The 16,771-nt window shown below is 43.3% G+C and overlaps 1 protein-coding gene across 1 annotated transcript; it reads left to right on the top strand.

Annotated features, from left to right (window-relative positions):
- The first annotated feature begins 389 nt into the window (after positions 1-389).
- Positions 390-15,992, top strand: eya2 (EYA transcriptional coactivator and phosphatase 2). The gene is made up of 13 exons (XM_061070272.1): positions 390-492; positions 1,393-1,512; positions 5,864-5,940; positions 6,102-6,282; positions 7,037-7,173; positions 7,364-7,447; positions 11,062-11,151; positions 13,191-13,249; positions 14,009-14,169; positions 14,842-14,956; positions 15,397-15,518; positions 15,623-15,723; positions 15,912-15,992. The coding sequence occupies exons 1-13, from the start codon at positions 390-392 to the stop codon at positions 15,990-15,992; spliced, it is 1,431 nt and encodes a 476-aa protein (XP_060926255.1).
- The last annotated feature ends 779 nt before the right edge of the window (positions 15,993-16,771 follow it).

Raw genomic sequence — 16,771 nt, 5'->3', positions numbered from 1 at the left:
TCTATCTCTTTCTATCTATCTATCTATCTCTATGTATATATATATTTATGTATCTCTCTCTCTCTCTGTCTCTCTATCTATCATCATTAAAATGTTAAATACTAACAGATTCAAGTCTGTTGGAAAAGAGAACTGTGAAAGAGGTCCGAAAGTTTTTTCGTCCCTATTTAGAATTATTTAAATTTCAGATTCAGATTCAGCCCAGCACTTCCCTTTTAATCCTGTTTGCCGCATTCATTCCTCTACTTGTTAACACAAAGAGAACCTGTTAATATATTTCCATGTCTCTGACAGCTGAGCATGAACTTCCCCACCATCACCTCAAACCGTGACACATGTTGTGGTTGTGCATTTCCTCATTGTTTCTTCTTGCTGCAGGACCAAGCGTCATGGCTGCTTACGGACAGACCCAGTACAGCCCGGCGCTCCAGCCGGCGGGACCTTACGCTCCGTACACTCACCACACGCAGGGCTACAGCATGCCGTCGTACAGTGAGTACACACGTCCAGAAAAATCATCTCTAAAGAAGCTAATGAAATGTTGGTCATGTTCCAAACAGGTATTTAGATTCTGCATGTCAGAATGACTCAGCTTTTTTGTTCATGAACAAACCCGATATGAATGTCATCCGAGGACAAACCTTCACCAGCGCCCAACCCTTCCCTTAAATTCTGCAGCAACTCCATCACCATCATTTAGACATAGTTATACAACTATTAAAGAACGTGTGAATTATAGATTGAATTGAATCCATGTTATCTTGTCACCACATTTAAATGAGCTAGATCCTGATTTTTAATTGGCTCCGCAACAAATGGCACAAACACAGAAATACTAGTTTAATAATTAAAACAAGATCAATTCATTATTCCCTAAGAAACAAAATGTTAAAGAAAGTGATTTAAAGGTTATTGGATCAGACCGTTTGTCCAGATCTTTGAAATAATCGTTCCACCGGGTTTCATGGTAATATGCAAACAAACAAACAGACAGGGGTGATAACATAAACTCTTTGGTGTAGGTAAAGAACAATATGACAACAACTACGTACAGTATAACTCGAGGAAACGAGACAGATGACACCCAGTGTGTAAAGTGGTAAACGTGAGATGAGCACACGTTTAATTTGCAATTGCAAAAAGCTTGTTGTGATATATGAGGAAATGGTGTTGAGGTTGTAAGAAAATAATTTCCATGAGTTAGACAAATCTACATGCACGTTCATTCAAATGCATAATTTGTTTTTATCAGCTAACCGATCAAAGCCCCAGGGATAATAGTCAATCAAACTTTGCACTAAATCAGTTATTGACCGATAAGTCTCCTCTGTCTTCTCTAGGCTTGGTGTGGATACGGTTGAATATACAGTAAATGTTTTGCTTTCTCTACAGATATTAAAACAGAGGACGGTCTGAGTCACTCTCCAGGACAGACCACAGGACTGTTGGGATACTCGAACTTCAGCAGCTCGACTCCCAGTCCGAGTCTCTACAGCTACTCACACACACACGGTCAGTCTGAAACTCTGTAAACACTGAATATAAGAACACACTCTCACACACAAACCAGCACGCAGACCTTTCACTATCGTTGAAATTACTGGCAGGAGCATCCTTCCTTATCCTCCCAACTCTTGCACTCTTTTTTGTTAGCCCTCCTCCTCCTCCTCCTCTTTCCTTTACTCTCCTCTCTTCTCGTCATCTTTCTCTCCTTCCCTCTGCCACACCTGTTCTCCATTAGCTGCGGTCTGGACTCCTGGCGTCAAAAGTCTCCCCACCCCTCCTCTTTTCTCGGGGTCAGGCCCCCTTTCTCCGCTCAGACCAACAACACAGCATGCGAGCACTTGTGTCTTTCAGAGAAAAAAAGAGAGAGAGAGAGAGTAGGAAAACAGATAGAAAGAAGGGAAAAGAAATGTCGGGGGTGGAAGAAAAGAAAAACAGAATAATGTAGAAAAACAAAAGATGGGTATATGGGCCTTTGCCAAACACCAACTTCATGTAAGAAGTGGTGGTATGCTTTGGTGTGTGTGTGTGTGTGTGTGTGTGTGTGTGTGTGTGTGTGTGTGTGTGTGTGTGTGTGTGTGTGTGTGTGTGTGTGTGTGTGTGTGTGTGTGGGTCTGTGTGTGTCTGTCTGTACACATTCCTCAGTCGCCCGGCGCCCAGAGCATGACTCGCTCAGTGCGACTTTATGGCTTTGAAAGCAGCGTAAAATTGACCTTGTGTGTGAGAGGTCGGGGGTTAAGGTGCATTTTAGGGGGGGGGGGAGCAGCAAGACCCTGTTTTCCACTGTGAGTCAAATAGAGACAAAACGGTAAAAGAAACTGTAAACATGATGGGTGGATGGTACTTTGAATTTCCTTGATGTGATTACATACTGTAAATCCAAGGTTTTAAAAATGCCTAGGAAGTGATACTAGCACTAAATGTAATATGAACTTGCGCTTTGAAGACAGTGTTTTCCAAATTTTTTTTAAGTTTGTTTTGTTGAGGGATGTAACGTGGATGTAAAGTGTAAGTGCACCTACATGAGCAAGCGTACTGTTAAATGGTGGCTTGTTTTTTAAGTTAGCTTTACTATTGTTCCTACAGTGGAAAGTTTGAAATACATCAGTCAACCATGGCCAACTGCATGATCACACGTCAAACTGACTTTATGAGTAGTCTCATCCTGTCGAAATACATTTGGCTGTGAACCAAGTATCCTCCTAGTATTAGACGATACCGTGGTTGTATTAAGTTGTAATTATTGGCATCAAGCAATGTTGGGTTTTGTCAGGTTTTTGGTCGCTTGCATGAGAATCACTGTGTCACTGAAATCTACACCTTGAGCATTCTTCTGTGAAACAAACACCAGTTGAGCAAATTAAGCCACGTTTGAAACATCCATTCTGAAACATTGCAGCGCAGGCAGAGAACAAGCTCAAATCAAAATCAAGATCAAAATGTCTGAGTTACGAAAACGTAGTTGAGCAAGCTTTACAAATGCATTACAATCTTTTGCTGCTTTTGCTAGTTGGCATTATCAAGGAAGTTAAAATAATTTAAATCACGTTGCAGCTCAATGTCTGATTTTGAAGGTGCTATGTTTTCTGGCATGTTATCAAATTGTTGAGGTGACGTGAATCAATTTAAATGTCAGTAACTCCGATCAGTCCATTTGATTTGATTTGCTGTCTGATGTGACATGTGATCGAGATGCCAGCTGGTTTATGTAAACTTAAAGTATTCTGTTTCCTCATTGGGAAAAGAGATTATCACTCATCCAAATAGTTGTAGATTGACTCTGTCACCTCTAATTGTTCACCAGAAATTAATTTTACACTAATTATTGCAAGTTGCAAGTTATGATTAATTTGTACCCATCCAGCTAATTGCTGAGAAGTGGGAAGACAGCTCTTGTGAACCGAGAAACACAAGCTTAAAGATAAAAGTTAAAACCAGAGGTTATCTACACTTCTACACAACCGGAACCCTATACCTTATAAACATCCATCACAATCTATAGACTGACCGAGCATATCAACATTTATTTACTGTATTTACCACATATTTATTGTGTAATGACAGATTATTACTAACATACAAAGTACCTAACTTTGTTTTTAGCTCCAAGATCTTTTAATCGTTGTCTATGACACTGAGGGCCAAAGATAAAGTAAAAGTTATGGAAGTGACACCAAGCCTACAACACTGGAATTATCCTTTATCACAACAGTGTCATTACTCTTCAGTAGTGCTGATTTTTAGTGGTATTCTGTATAATCCTGATTCAGACCGTGAATTTAACGGGTTACACTATCAGATTTCCAGCCTCCCAGATTCTAGTTTTCCATATCTCTCCCTCTTTAAGAGAATATTCAGATGTCAGACATTACACAGGAATGTAAATATCCATGTAAACACACTTTTGATGAAACCTCTCGCAAACGACAGAGCCTTCGATGACTGTGCTGCTCGAGAGCCCGACTGTTGGACCAACAAACATTGTTGAGCGGCGTGCAGTCTGAGTTTGAAGGACAATGTTCCCAAACAAAATAAATTTGTTTGAATATTTTTATGCATAAATCATTAACTGCAAACTTCAAACGGTAATAAACTGCCACGACAACCAAATGTTTGGAGGATTTCAGAATGTTTCCATGTCATCCATTATACTGTACACAATACTCAAGGACACACACACACACAAACACACACACACACATTATACAAAAAGCCATCAAAATACTATGTGTACAACAGAAACCAAATGGGGACTATTGGAGCCTTTCTGTGTTTACTCCACAGACCTCCTGTATTTTCCCTTCAGCCGCTTTGAAGACTGTTGTGTTGTTTTGTTGGAGGTTTCACTGTGGTTCATCCATTCAGCCATTACTCTGGGTTTGTCATGCACTGTGGAGAGGAGAGGAAGGAATTAGGGGGGGGGGGAGGGGCAGGAGACAGCAGCAGTGGATTGATGGAATGAATTGAGAAAAGAGTTCAGCTCGTCAGAGGAGAAGAGACTCCGTCCTGATGATCACCGAGGAGCAACGGTTAGAAGTCAAACAGGATAGGTTAATTACGGCAAAGAACCGCAGCTCAACTTTCCAGCCCTCGCCTCTAATTACTGAAACGGCCTCTCCACCACACGTCTTAATTCATCAGGAAGCAAATCCCACCCTTTTAAATCAACACTACAGTTGGAAACCAAACTCGTCTGCGAGTGTATACCGATCTGTTTTATGTTTGACTACATGATATCTAATTGCAGTGCACACAATCATCTGTCAGCTGAGGTCGAGCTTGTCAATAAAAGGCCATTGTGTTACATCTCCATGTAATTGTGTTTTACCTGAAATGAAGCGACAGGTACATCAACACAACAGTCACAACAATGGCGATCGTTTTAGACTCTGGCTCCAAATGGTGGCGTTCGTATCCATGATATTTAAGCTACATTTCTGAGTATTAGAAGGAAGTGGACATGTGTTGTCCATCTTCATATACAGCCTAATCATTTTATATTTGTTCTTTGTAACGAATTTTCAAAAACCAAGGCCCTCAGTTGTCCCCATGCTTTCCTATCTATCATTGAAAGGTGTAAATCATCCAAACATCTGCCTGAACAGGTTCAAATTACCTTTCTGCACAAACACAATTAACACACTCTTTTGCAATCAGTGTCAAAAGTTCATCCGTTGTCTCTCGGCTCATGCCCAGCCCTTCTGCAAGTGATTCAGAAAAAAAAAAGAGAGAGAAACACTTTGTGAGATATTCAGCCGACAGGCAAACAGACAAGAGGTGGAATGAAAGTTTTTTAATGTTGTCCAGTGCCGTGGGTGGAGGTGAAGAAGACGTAATTAATCAGCCACACAAACAGAACGGACAGACTTGACGGGAGGATGCCGGAGTGAGACAGTGTTTTACTTTGGTTAGAGAATGGCTCGGAGGAAGACATTCCTGCCTTAGCTTGAGTAGAAACGGAGAAGACTCTCACCACAGCAGCAGCAGCAGCAGAAATAGGATTTTCCCACATGTATTTTTGTATCAAACATAATTGTCACTCATCCAAGAGGAGATTAATTGACTGGACTTGGTTTGGGATAATTGTAGATGAGTCGTTGGTCGTCACCCGAGACCTCGTGTGAATGGTGAATATATGATAAACAATAACTGATATACTTCACTCCAGCTCCTGCAGCTCTGAACTGTCACAGAGTCAAAGTTTACTGCTCATTACGTCCACCGCTCAGTTTCAAATATCATATCAGATGCTGTAAAATCATGACAAGTCTAATCTCCCAACATTTAACTGAATGTAATAGTTTTTCATGCTGCATGATGTATTATCATCTGATAGTTTGTTCTACTCGTCATTTCTCAGGTGCTGGAATTCCATCTGGAATATTTCAAGGCTCCCATGCAATCTCCAGTACAACCGCATTCAACCCAACCCAGCAGGTGTGTAATTCAACCTCAGCCAATGTTTACTGCTGAGATGTGTAAAAATCCCCATAAATAATGTTTTAATTTAGCTGCTGTCATTTCTCTAATACCCGTGATTTACTTTTGCTTGTGTATATTTAGATTTGTTTGTGACGTGCTTGTCTCTGTGTTGACAGGAGTTTTCAGCGTACTCGAGCTACAGCCAGGGTCAGTACTCTCAGTATTACAACTCACATCACTACAACAGCCCGTACCTAACCGGCAGCAACATCAGCCCTGCCATCACGGCTCCGTTAGCCTATCAGCATCCAGAGCACCCGGTCATGCTGCCCAATCACAGCCCAGAGTCACACACAGGTGAGGGGGAAGTCGACCACGTGTCCTTTTTGTGTATTTTTCACAGTTTTTCTCCCATATTGAGATAGTAATTAGATTCTGCTCCAATTAACTGCAACACACCTGATAAACAGTGTCAGGACAATAGGGCAATTGTTTTGTATTGTTTTCTTTAAAGTGTAACGTGAGTGCGATCCGGCTCATCTGTAAAGAAACAGCTACAGTTTTGCATGTGGAGCCTTTAAATTTGTTCAAGAGGAAGGAGCAGCCTGGCAATCAACCCCCAGGTGAAATTAGTTCGCTGAACTTGAGGAGAAGATTGGACTGACATGAGATGATTTCTCATCTGTCTAATGAGAATCGACAAGTACTTTAAAGTGTTTACTTGATTGTAAGAATTAAAGTTAATGGTCTTCATGGTCTGTATTTATATTCAGAATAGCGCTTTTCTAGTCTTAATGACCACACACGTTCTTTTCACACACATTTATGCAGCCAAGGATCAAACTCCCAGACTTCTGGTTAGTGCACGACCCGCTCAACCCCCTGAGCCAAAGCCGTGTAGCGTAGTTCTAAATAGTATTTTTAAAATATTGTTGTAAGTTTACTAACTAATAACTAATTAACTCTTAAGTGCATTTTTTTCTGGGTTCGACAAGTTCTGGGACCGACAGTACAAGACAGATTTAAAAAAAAGAAGTATATAAGAAATATCTCAGACTCTGAAGTTTAAAAAGACGATTCGGCAACTTCATTGTGTGGCTGTGTTTCTCAGCAGAGTACCACCCACCGCCTAGTCCCCCCACACCAGGTAAAGAGGAGGGGGTCCCAGCCCGGCGGGGGTCCGATGGGAAGTTGAGAGGCAGGAAACGAGCGAGTGACCCGGCTCCACCGCTGGACTCTGACATCGAGGTAAACACACACTCACACTGTGGAGAATTATCAGTATTTCTCGGCACTATTTATCTTTCTCTCTCTCTCTCTCTCTCTCTCTCTCTCTCTCTCTCTCTCTCTCTCTCTCTCTCTCTCTCTCTCTCTCTCGCTCTCAGAGACACACAGACTTTCATGAGGTTAACATTACATATCTGTTATTTCACTGCAGCGGGTGTTTATCTGGGACCTGGATGAAACCATCATCATTTTCCATTCGCTCCTCACGGGAACCTTCTCCTCACGATTTGGCAAGGTAAGGCCAACTCAACCGCTCCCTCTGTGTCGCTCACTGTAAGACGTGCACGCTCTCGGCTCCTCCCACTTTCATTACAGTTGACTCTGCAGCAGGTAGCCAGGTACAGTTTGGCACAACGTCCTCACAACAACAAACTCTCCAGCCAACTCGCCCTTTGTTTCAGTTGCTTATTTGACTAACAGTCGAGGGTTCGAGTCCACAACCTTTGGCTCTCGTCCCTGAGCATTTTCACACGCTGGCTGTTTTGCCTTGCTGCCCTCTTGTTTCTTTTCATACTGCACCAAGGTTGTTTAGCTACCCCAGCATCCTGCGGCGTGATTGACACCCAGCGGGGTCTTCACATAACAGACCGGCAGCTGACCAGGGGCGGACAGTGGTGCGTTTCTTGTTGTTGGCCGCGGATCCGTGTTTTGAATTCTCACGGTCCCCCTGCGGGTTGACACAAGGCTGATGGGAGTTTGAGAGCAGCGTCTCTGATGCGTGCGTGCATGCCGTTGTTTCTTTTTCTTGTCTTCCTCTGCCACGGAGAGAGAGTGGGGTGAAGAGGAGGGGGGATAAAAGAGGGGAGGAAGAGCCAGTGAGCGAGAGATAGAGAGCAAAGAGAGTGGATGTGTTGAAATGTGACTCATGTGCCAAAAATTCCTGATTCCTCCCACCACCCAAAAGGCCCGGCTGCTGGATCCAGGGGAAGCTCAGTTGGACGGATTCTGACATCAAAACTCAGACATGCAGCAGAGGAGTTGAATGAGTGACAGCAGAGAAACAGATTAACAATCCAAAGCGTCAGGGCGGCTCACAGGGCTTTATTTTCTTCTCCTCCTCTTAAATGTGCGGCCTCTGATCAACCATTCTACATTTTTTTCTGGCATGAGCTGTCTCCGCTCTGAGTCCTGGGTTCGACACCCTGACTCTTCCCATGAGCTTATTAAACTCTCATCATAAACAAATGTTTTTGATGCGTATAAACGTGAAGGCAGGTCCGGGCCCTGCAGCGGTAATAACAGGAAAGACAAATGGATGCGTTGAAAGAAAGTTGTTTTTTGCCGGCTCGCTGAAGAGCCAGAGGTGAACGCTGGAGATCCACTCGAAGAGCCGCTCCTCCATTATCTCATCCATCTTACAGCAGCCCCCCCCTCCGCCATGTAGTGTGTGAGTGTCCCTCCGGAGGCCCGTCTTTCATATCAGCCGTCCCCTGCCTGACAGTGAAGGTGGGAACTGAATGAATCAGGAGCTTTCCCTGTGAATTCTTGTCTCAGATTAGCAGACGGGGATTTGTTTGTCTCTGCAGGAAGGCGATTACAGATAATTATTTCAATTATTAGATAAGCAGAACAAACCTCTCTTAAGCCCTTAACTCCTCCCTCTTGATCCTTTGCATTCATCTCTTCCTTTTCTGGACAGTGTTTTGCAATCCTGCCCCTCGTCCTATTCTCCTTACTCCTATTGAACTTCTGCCGCCCTTAGTCCCCAGTTACCCTTTTCTCCTTGCACCCTTTTGTTTAAGAGGGGAGGCGGCAAGGGGGGGGGGGAGGTTTAGTCATTTTCACCATTTACCCTCCATGTGTCATCAAGCCCGTTTCTAAACCTCAGAGGAGCCAGGAGACAGCTCTGCTTGGCAACTCGTCTGATCTTCACCTTTGGCTGACACCTCTCTGTTCCTCCCGTCTCGCTGTCGGAGACGAGCCAACGCTGTGGAGCAGACGACACGGCGAGCAGACACACACCTTCTTTTGTGGTCGTGAACAACAGCGCGCCCAAGCTGTGTGTCTTCCTGCCCATCATGATTTACGCGTTTATCCGGGTGATGGTTTAGTGTCTTCTTATTGGCAAACAGAGCTGAAGTTGGTGCAACGCTACACTCAGGTATTTGCTCTACTTTTCCACTGGAGAGGAAACGAGCAGAGAGACCTGGTGGTGTGAGGTGTCGATAGAAAGAGAAAAATGGAAAACATCTAGAAAAGGAACGATATATCATTATATCATTTACCTGCTCTTTGTCCTGGAATAACGATGAAATCTGTAATAAGCTCCGGCGTATTTGTCGGGTAAATAGAACAGAGGAAGCCATTTTCAATAATCATGTGAGCATGCTTAACAATGATATATATATATAAATAAATCACAAGTTGCTTCTTTTTTTGCCTCATCACAGGAAGCAATTGATTTTCATCAATTTCCTTCAATTTTATTTAATTACTCTCGGTAGAAACTCGGTGGAGCTGTGTATCTCATTAGTGGCGTGGCCCCAGGGTGTCGGCCTGTCTGCAAACTCTCTGAAAGAACTATCAGATAAACTGATGGATCCATTTGATTCAGACTCTCTTAGTGCCCGGAGGATAACTGTGGATAAATACGACTGCAACATTTTTTGGCATTAATCAATCTGCATCTCTGCCAAATGTTTGGTCTTTTGCTCGTAAAAGAACTCAAACGGAATTAATTAAATATCAAATCAGTTACAGAAGTAACCTGTCAATTCATCTCCTGTTGATCAATAGACAGATTCAGCTTTTATTCTCATCCTTTTAGGTGTAGAACTAGCTTTAATGATTCTGTTTCCTGCACCATCATCAAGTCAGAAAGTATTTTGTATATTTATTATCATATATTAGTACAACTAATGGCCTTTCCATCATGCTCAGCTGTATTTTGTTTGCACGCTAACAAGAAATGTGTCCTGAGTCGCCCAATGAGCCCTCAGCTGCTCAACTGACGTCCAGAATTTAAGTATTATCGTTGGAGGCAGTGTGCACTTACTGGTAAAAAGATAAGACTTAGACGGAGAAAGCGAGCTCATGCAATGACATCTACAGATTTATAACGAAACATCTTGGGTGGTTCCAACTGTAATGTTTCCAATTCCTCATTCTTCTTTAAGTTTCCAGTGCATCGCTGCCTCCTCCTTCGCAAACCAAAGTGATATTTGTTTGTTTGGCCTGTACATACACAGAGGGCGGGGGGGGGGGGCAGTGGATCCGATCAGAAACCGTCACTCAGGACACATTCTACCAGCAGGTGTGAGCTGACCCACTCGTGTTCGGATCACCCAGGACGCAGGTTAACGCAGAGGCGTGAGCCCGGCCCCGAGTCAGGAGCGATAGTAAAGATAAGAATCGGCGTTTGACTAACACATATGATGAATCGCCTGTTCACACTTGCCTCTCCCTCAAACCTGTTTCTGTCAATCCCAGTGAAAAGGAAAGAGAGTTCGGAGGACGAGCCCGGCAGCTGCTCTGACAGGACGAGAAGAGTGACAGGACTCATAATGCTGGATCTGATTTAACTGATTATTCTCTCTGTACAAAAAAACCATCAATCTCAGCTTGGTTTCATTATTTATGAATTCACTGTCAGAGGCGCGGCCGCTGAAGTGACAGAGAAGCTGTTGTTTTTACGTCATTTGCATTAACGAGGTCAAACCAGTTTTCACTCATCGAAAAGTGTATTTGACACAGATCATAACTGAGCCTGAGGGGGAAGTTATTTCCACTTTGCTACACATATATACATTTAACAAATACACAGCTAAGCCTTTAAGCCTCGGAGCGATTTGTGTGTAAAGTCATTAATGCTAAGGTGTGTGTGTGCGTTCTTGTGTGTGTTTGCATCAGGACTCGTCCAAGGCCGTGTCTCTTGGTCTGTGGATGGAGGAGATGATCTTCAATCTGGCTGACTCCAGACTCTTCTTCAACGATCTGGAGGTGAGTTTTGAAAACCGGCGTCAGAATTGAATTTGCAGAAAATCCAAAAAGTTGCAGGACGACATTTCGTTCTGTTGACTGCTCTCTGAGATTCTGTTTCCTTTCGATAGTACTACAACTTTTTCGCATTTTCTTCACTGCCCACTTGTTTTTATTCAATTATGTTGATGTTATTTACATTGCATTTCCTTACTGTAATTTGGAAAATAGCAGCAGTGACGGCGTCACCACAGCTGACCAGTAAACCCTCCCTGTAATATCCCAGCAAGAGCTTTGACATTTGCAGTTTTTTTTTCTGCCTGGCACGAAGCTCCGAAGCTGTCGTTGCATAAACGTCCGTCCTGCTTTAACACTTACTGCAGCATTTTCCAAACAATTTGCCTTCCTGAAGCGACGCTCCAGCTAGAACAGTAAAAGGAGGTGTTGTTCGCTGCTGGCGTCCTCGCTCTCTCCCAGTCCGACTCAACCCGCTGCCTGAAAACCCAGCAGAGACTTCAGGGCGACCTCTGAGGAGAAATGAAAGGATTGTACCGCCTGCTAGCGACCGAACCGTGCACATGTTTTTCATCCTGCATTCCTCAGCCTTCCACTGACAATGAAGAAAAAAGAGATTAGCGAGGGCTGGCCCAAGAGAGAGAGAGAGAGAGAGAGAGAGAGAAAGTACACTTTGTGCTGTAATTATAGGTGTGTGTCTGACTATCCGAGAGGAAAATTAGTCAAGTGGGAGGAGGAGCAGTCGAGCAGAGGGTAAGGAGCCAACAGGGCCATTTGCAAACCTGGTTTTTATCCCCTCCTTTGTTGTCAGGGCTCAGAACAAAAGCAACGGTCGACTGACAACTGCTGCTGAGTCCTCAGGTGCAATTATCCTGTCGCTCTGGAAGCAGTAGCAGCGGGCAGGAGTTCACCTTATTGTAATCGGTGACTGCCTGATTGTTTGACATTAGCAATCCAAATAGAAAATGATTGAGAACCAATGATGAGATAAAAGCTGCTTTCAGACATGCACGGAACATTTTCCTGAAATTATAACTTTTCCTGCCAGCCCCCAAGTAAAATGTCCAAATGAGCCAATGTGAGAATAAAGCAGGGAAATGTGCTGATGACGTTTCTAGCATGTGTCCCTCGTAGGTTAAAGTTCAAGTTAAGTTAAGTTGGAGCATATTTGAGTACAGTATTGTATTTGCATTGTTGGGTCAGTAGCAGCATCTGTGCCGGGTCGCCTGGCACCTGAGTGGGAGGAGAGGTGTAGCTGGGGGAAGATGAGGTAGCGTCTCTGTCTGGCTCAGGAAAGAAAGACTGAAAGGTGATAGCAGATCCTGTCTGTCCCGGGTCACTGCCTCACAACACGGAGATGCACCAGGACTCTGTCTCTGCACATACGTGTGTGTGTGTGTGTGTGTGTTTCTCTCTGTGTGTGTGTTCATGTGAAGACAGAAGGTTGTTGGATTTAGAGGCTTGTAACTGCAGAACCTAGAAGACAGAGAAATAAGAGAGTCCTTTTTTTAAGAGGCACTTCCTGTCAGCTTTTTATGCTTCTTGTTTTCGTTTCGTCCAACGTCTCCAATATTAATAAGCGCGGTCAAGTCTCTGATTTAACTGCGCGATGCTTGAAGTGCTTTGGCTGCAGCCGCATGTTTAAACTCCAGTGTGGTTTTTAATCCCAGTGGTTTGGTTGATTTCATTAGTGTCCAACAGAGAAGAACAGCGTGCACGCTACTGCGCTCGTCAAAGACAATGAGCCTTTCTTCAGGGGATGTTTTTTTTATTGGATGCACTATAAAAAAATTTAGATTTACTTTCATTTCCTAGGTGGTTACACTCTTTTCCCCGTATTGACTGTCCTATGCCTGTGGCGCCTCCCTGTCTCAGGTCCCGACACATTATTTCCTCTCTCCCTGACTTTTATTTGAGCTTTCTTTCTTTTTTTTTGTAGTTGCTATCACTCTCAGAGGCTCCCCTAAAGAGGAGAGACCTGTCTGTGCAGAGCTCAACTCTGAAATGGATCTCCTGACATATCCGCTCTCCTTTTCATTTCCCAGGAATGTGACCAGGTTCATATTGATGACGTGGCATCAGATGACAACGGACAGGACCTGAGGTAAAGCTTCTGCTGTGTAACTGTTCTTAAAGCTCTGCTGAGCCGCTCTGGTGGTTCGACTGTGGCTCGTGAACCAGACTTGCCCTCCAGGCTTTAGTGCACAGGAGGAAGAGAAACAAGAAGTAGCAGGGAGATGAGACGAGGAGTGTGTGTGTCTGTGTTTTCATGCATGCAAGCATGTGCATGTCTTTTATTTTCCCAACATCCACAGCCGTATAATATGTCGCGGGATTATCCAACGCTTTCATTCCTCATCAGAATATCTGTTTATAATTCCCTCTGTCTCGCTCCGTCCAGACGTTTTATTGCATTAAACTTGCTGAAGCACTTTCAGGAGAGATCTGACAAAGTGCCAGACTGCACCAAAGCACTTTTCTCCAGTTTGTTTTACTGAACTTGGCCTTTTTCATCTCAAAGTTTTTTTTGTATTTACCCACGCTGGATGTATATACTTCATGATTTCTTACTGACAAAGCTTCATTCATTGCTACGTTCATTTTTAAAGCATTTCTTGTCCCTGACATTTTTTGCGGTTGCACTGGCACAACTCCCTAAATGTGATGAATGGTTTAACCACCGCCTTCTTCTTCATAGCCTGAATAGTTTGAATCAATTCCTAGAGCACAAAGATTTATGCAGTTGTACCACTTCTTCAAAACACTGACGATAGCACCATTATAAGATGCTCAGGGAAGAATACAGCGTGTTTCTGTCTTTATGATCTACATCCTGACTGTTTCCTGTATTGCGATCCCGCAGCACTTACAACTTTGGGTCGGACGGCTTCCAGAGCCCAGCGGGGGCCGGCTCTCTGTGCCTGGGGTCGGGGGTCCATGGGGGGGTGGACTGGATGAGGAAACTGGCTTTCCGATACCGCAGAGTCAAGGAGATCTACAACACGTACAAGAATAATGTTGGTGGTAAGCTGACGATTTATTTACACGTAACACTGAGACTTAAAGGAATTTTCTGTTATCTTGTATGTGAAGATGTTTGGACTATGTCAACTTCTCCGATGGCCAACTTGGGTTAAAAAAGACCAAATAATGTCAAGAACTGAAAAAAGTGCGGATTCAAACCAAAGTTGTATGACTGGGATTTATTAGTTTTTGATGCAGAATGTAGACCTTCTTCACTAAAGTGCATCTCGTGCTGTATTTCACTAACCAAACAATTGCTGAAGATCAAAACACAGCGAGGATATAACCATAAACACCTGCTCCTTCCAAAAATGAAAATCTTTCTAAGAAAAATATTTATTTACCCATGTATGACCTATTAAACAAACTGAATCACGATGTGGTGAAGACCCGCTGACAGCAACCAGACATGTTTGTTTGTCAACCAGGACGATGAGTCAGCTGTTTTTCAGCAGGCTCTGACTCTGCTGATTACTCCCGGCCGCTCCAACTCGGCTGGAAAGCATGTGTCTGAGGTTTTGGCTGCAGGGTTTAATGCGAGACAGTCGTCCGTCCAGGGAACTGCAGAAAGTCCCGCTGTCGAAGGAAAGCCGTGTCTTTGGGTTCAGGTTTATGTGCTGGAGCAGTGGGGGGGTTCAGATCGTCCCTGACGGTCGGACTTGTGTCTCTCAGGTTTGCTGGGCAGCCCCAAGCGAGAGGAGTGGCTGCAGCTGAGGCGAGAGATGGAGGTGCTGACTGACCTGTGGCTGACTCAGGCTCTCAAAGCTCTGGCGCTCATCAACTCCAGGTCAGTTCCTGCTGTAATACATTGATTCACATTTGATTTATAGCACCATTTGATATTTTCTTAATATAATACAAATAAATTTGAGTTGTTGCTGTTTCATTTATTGTTTAAGATAAGAAGTACAACATGTCACTGTCAAATAAACAAATGTGAACTTATACAAAATATTGTAGCAGTTTAATGTGAAGGTAATTTGAACTTCTTAATGAAGTTGGGTCATTTAATCTTTAATATTGCATCATATTTTAGAAGCAAGCTAGAAGATAGTAGCTAGAAGCAAGCTAGAAGATAGAAGATGTAGTGCCACAGTGGCACTACATGAAAATACTAAAGTAAAGTACATACACATCAGAATATTATAGTACAGTGTAAAACTCAAGTAAATGTACTTTACACCACCGGTCTTAAACGTAACCATATTGTAATTGTGTGTGTTTCAGGCCGAACTGTGTGAACGTGTTGGTGACGACCACCCAGCTCATCCCAGCTCTGTCCAAGGTGCTGCTGTACGGACTGGGCTCAGCTTTCCCAATAGAAAACATATACAGTGCCACCAAAACAGGTGAGAGAAACAATCACAGATGATAAACACTACAGGCCTCAACCTCCGTTAGACTGTTTATCTAAATGTAACACTTCCACCTCTGGTTCTCCCTCGTGTCGAAGGCAAGGAGAGCTGCTTCGAGCGCATCTCCCAGAGATTCGGGCGGAGAGCAGTGTACGTGGTGATAGGAGATGGAGCCGAAGAAGAGGCTGTGGCCAAGAAGGTACAACTCACTTTTATATTATTATATATTCAGTGATACTGCTGAAAAATGAGCCAGAGCTCATCGTTTAACTTTAAAAGACACTTGATTTCTGCAGTTTCTTTGTCCAAGTTTTTATTTATTTAATCTTTGATTGATTGATAATCTGCCTCAAATAAACTTTGGATTTCATTTTTTGTTTTCCTCAGAAGAACATGCCGTTCTGGAGGGTGTCCTGTCGGCCTGATCTGGAAGCTCTGAGCCATGCACTGGAGCTGGACTACCTCTAGAGGGCGCCATTTACCAAACTCCACTCTTTTTTTCGATCTGAAACTTGAGACGCTCCTGAGTACCTGAGTGCAGCCGGGGGGTGGGGGGCTGAATGTGCCCCCAGAGACTGATTAAGAGTCAGTATTTGCTACTTGGAGTGAGCCCCCGGGCGGACAGTTTCACAGCCTGAGGAGCTGTGAGGATCTGCAGTTTATCTCCGACTCATAAACATGAAGCCAGAAGACCTGGACCAAAAAGACAAGTGTAAATTAAAAAAAGGGACCAAAGCTTCATAACCGACCCCAGGAAAAGTTTTTTTTTAATAATTCAGTTCATGTCAAGTTTATGGCAACAAAGAATGCACTGAAAGCTAACTCTTACATCCTTTTTTAATGAAAACACAGTGAGTATGTCTGCACGGAGGAAACGTTCAGAATGGAGTTAGACTGTCTGTGTCTTTTTTATATTTGTTGTGACTCGGCCAACGCTATTTTAAAATCATGGGATAGATTTGACATCCAATATTATTTTAGAATCGCTTTTTTATTCACGTCAGGTAGATAAACATCACATAACATTCTCCTCATAGTTAGAGGCTATTGAAAATAGTCTGTGTTTTTATCATTAAAATGTGAGCTATTTATTATTGGTTCAATTGGTTTATATAGTTTGGGAGCTTTACATGGAAAACTTTCCCCTTCAAAGACCAAAACTCTGCTCTTGTAAAATATGTTTGGACGTTGTCTTGAAGATGCTGTATCATAGGATCCGTCCTTTTCTGGGTTGTACATGTTTTTCC

The sequence above is a fragment of the Limanda limanda genome, chromosome 4 (genome assembly GCF_963576545.1).
Source record: "Limanda limanda chromosome 4, fLimLim1.1, whole genome shotgun sequence".
In the NCBI taxonomy this organism is placed as follows: Eukaryota; Metazoa; Chordata; class Actinopteri; order Pleuronectiformes; family Pleuronectidae; genus Limanda; species Limanda limanda.
Note: the sequence above shows the minus strand (reverse complement) of the source record. Positions and strands in the feature narration are given on the sequence as shown.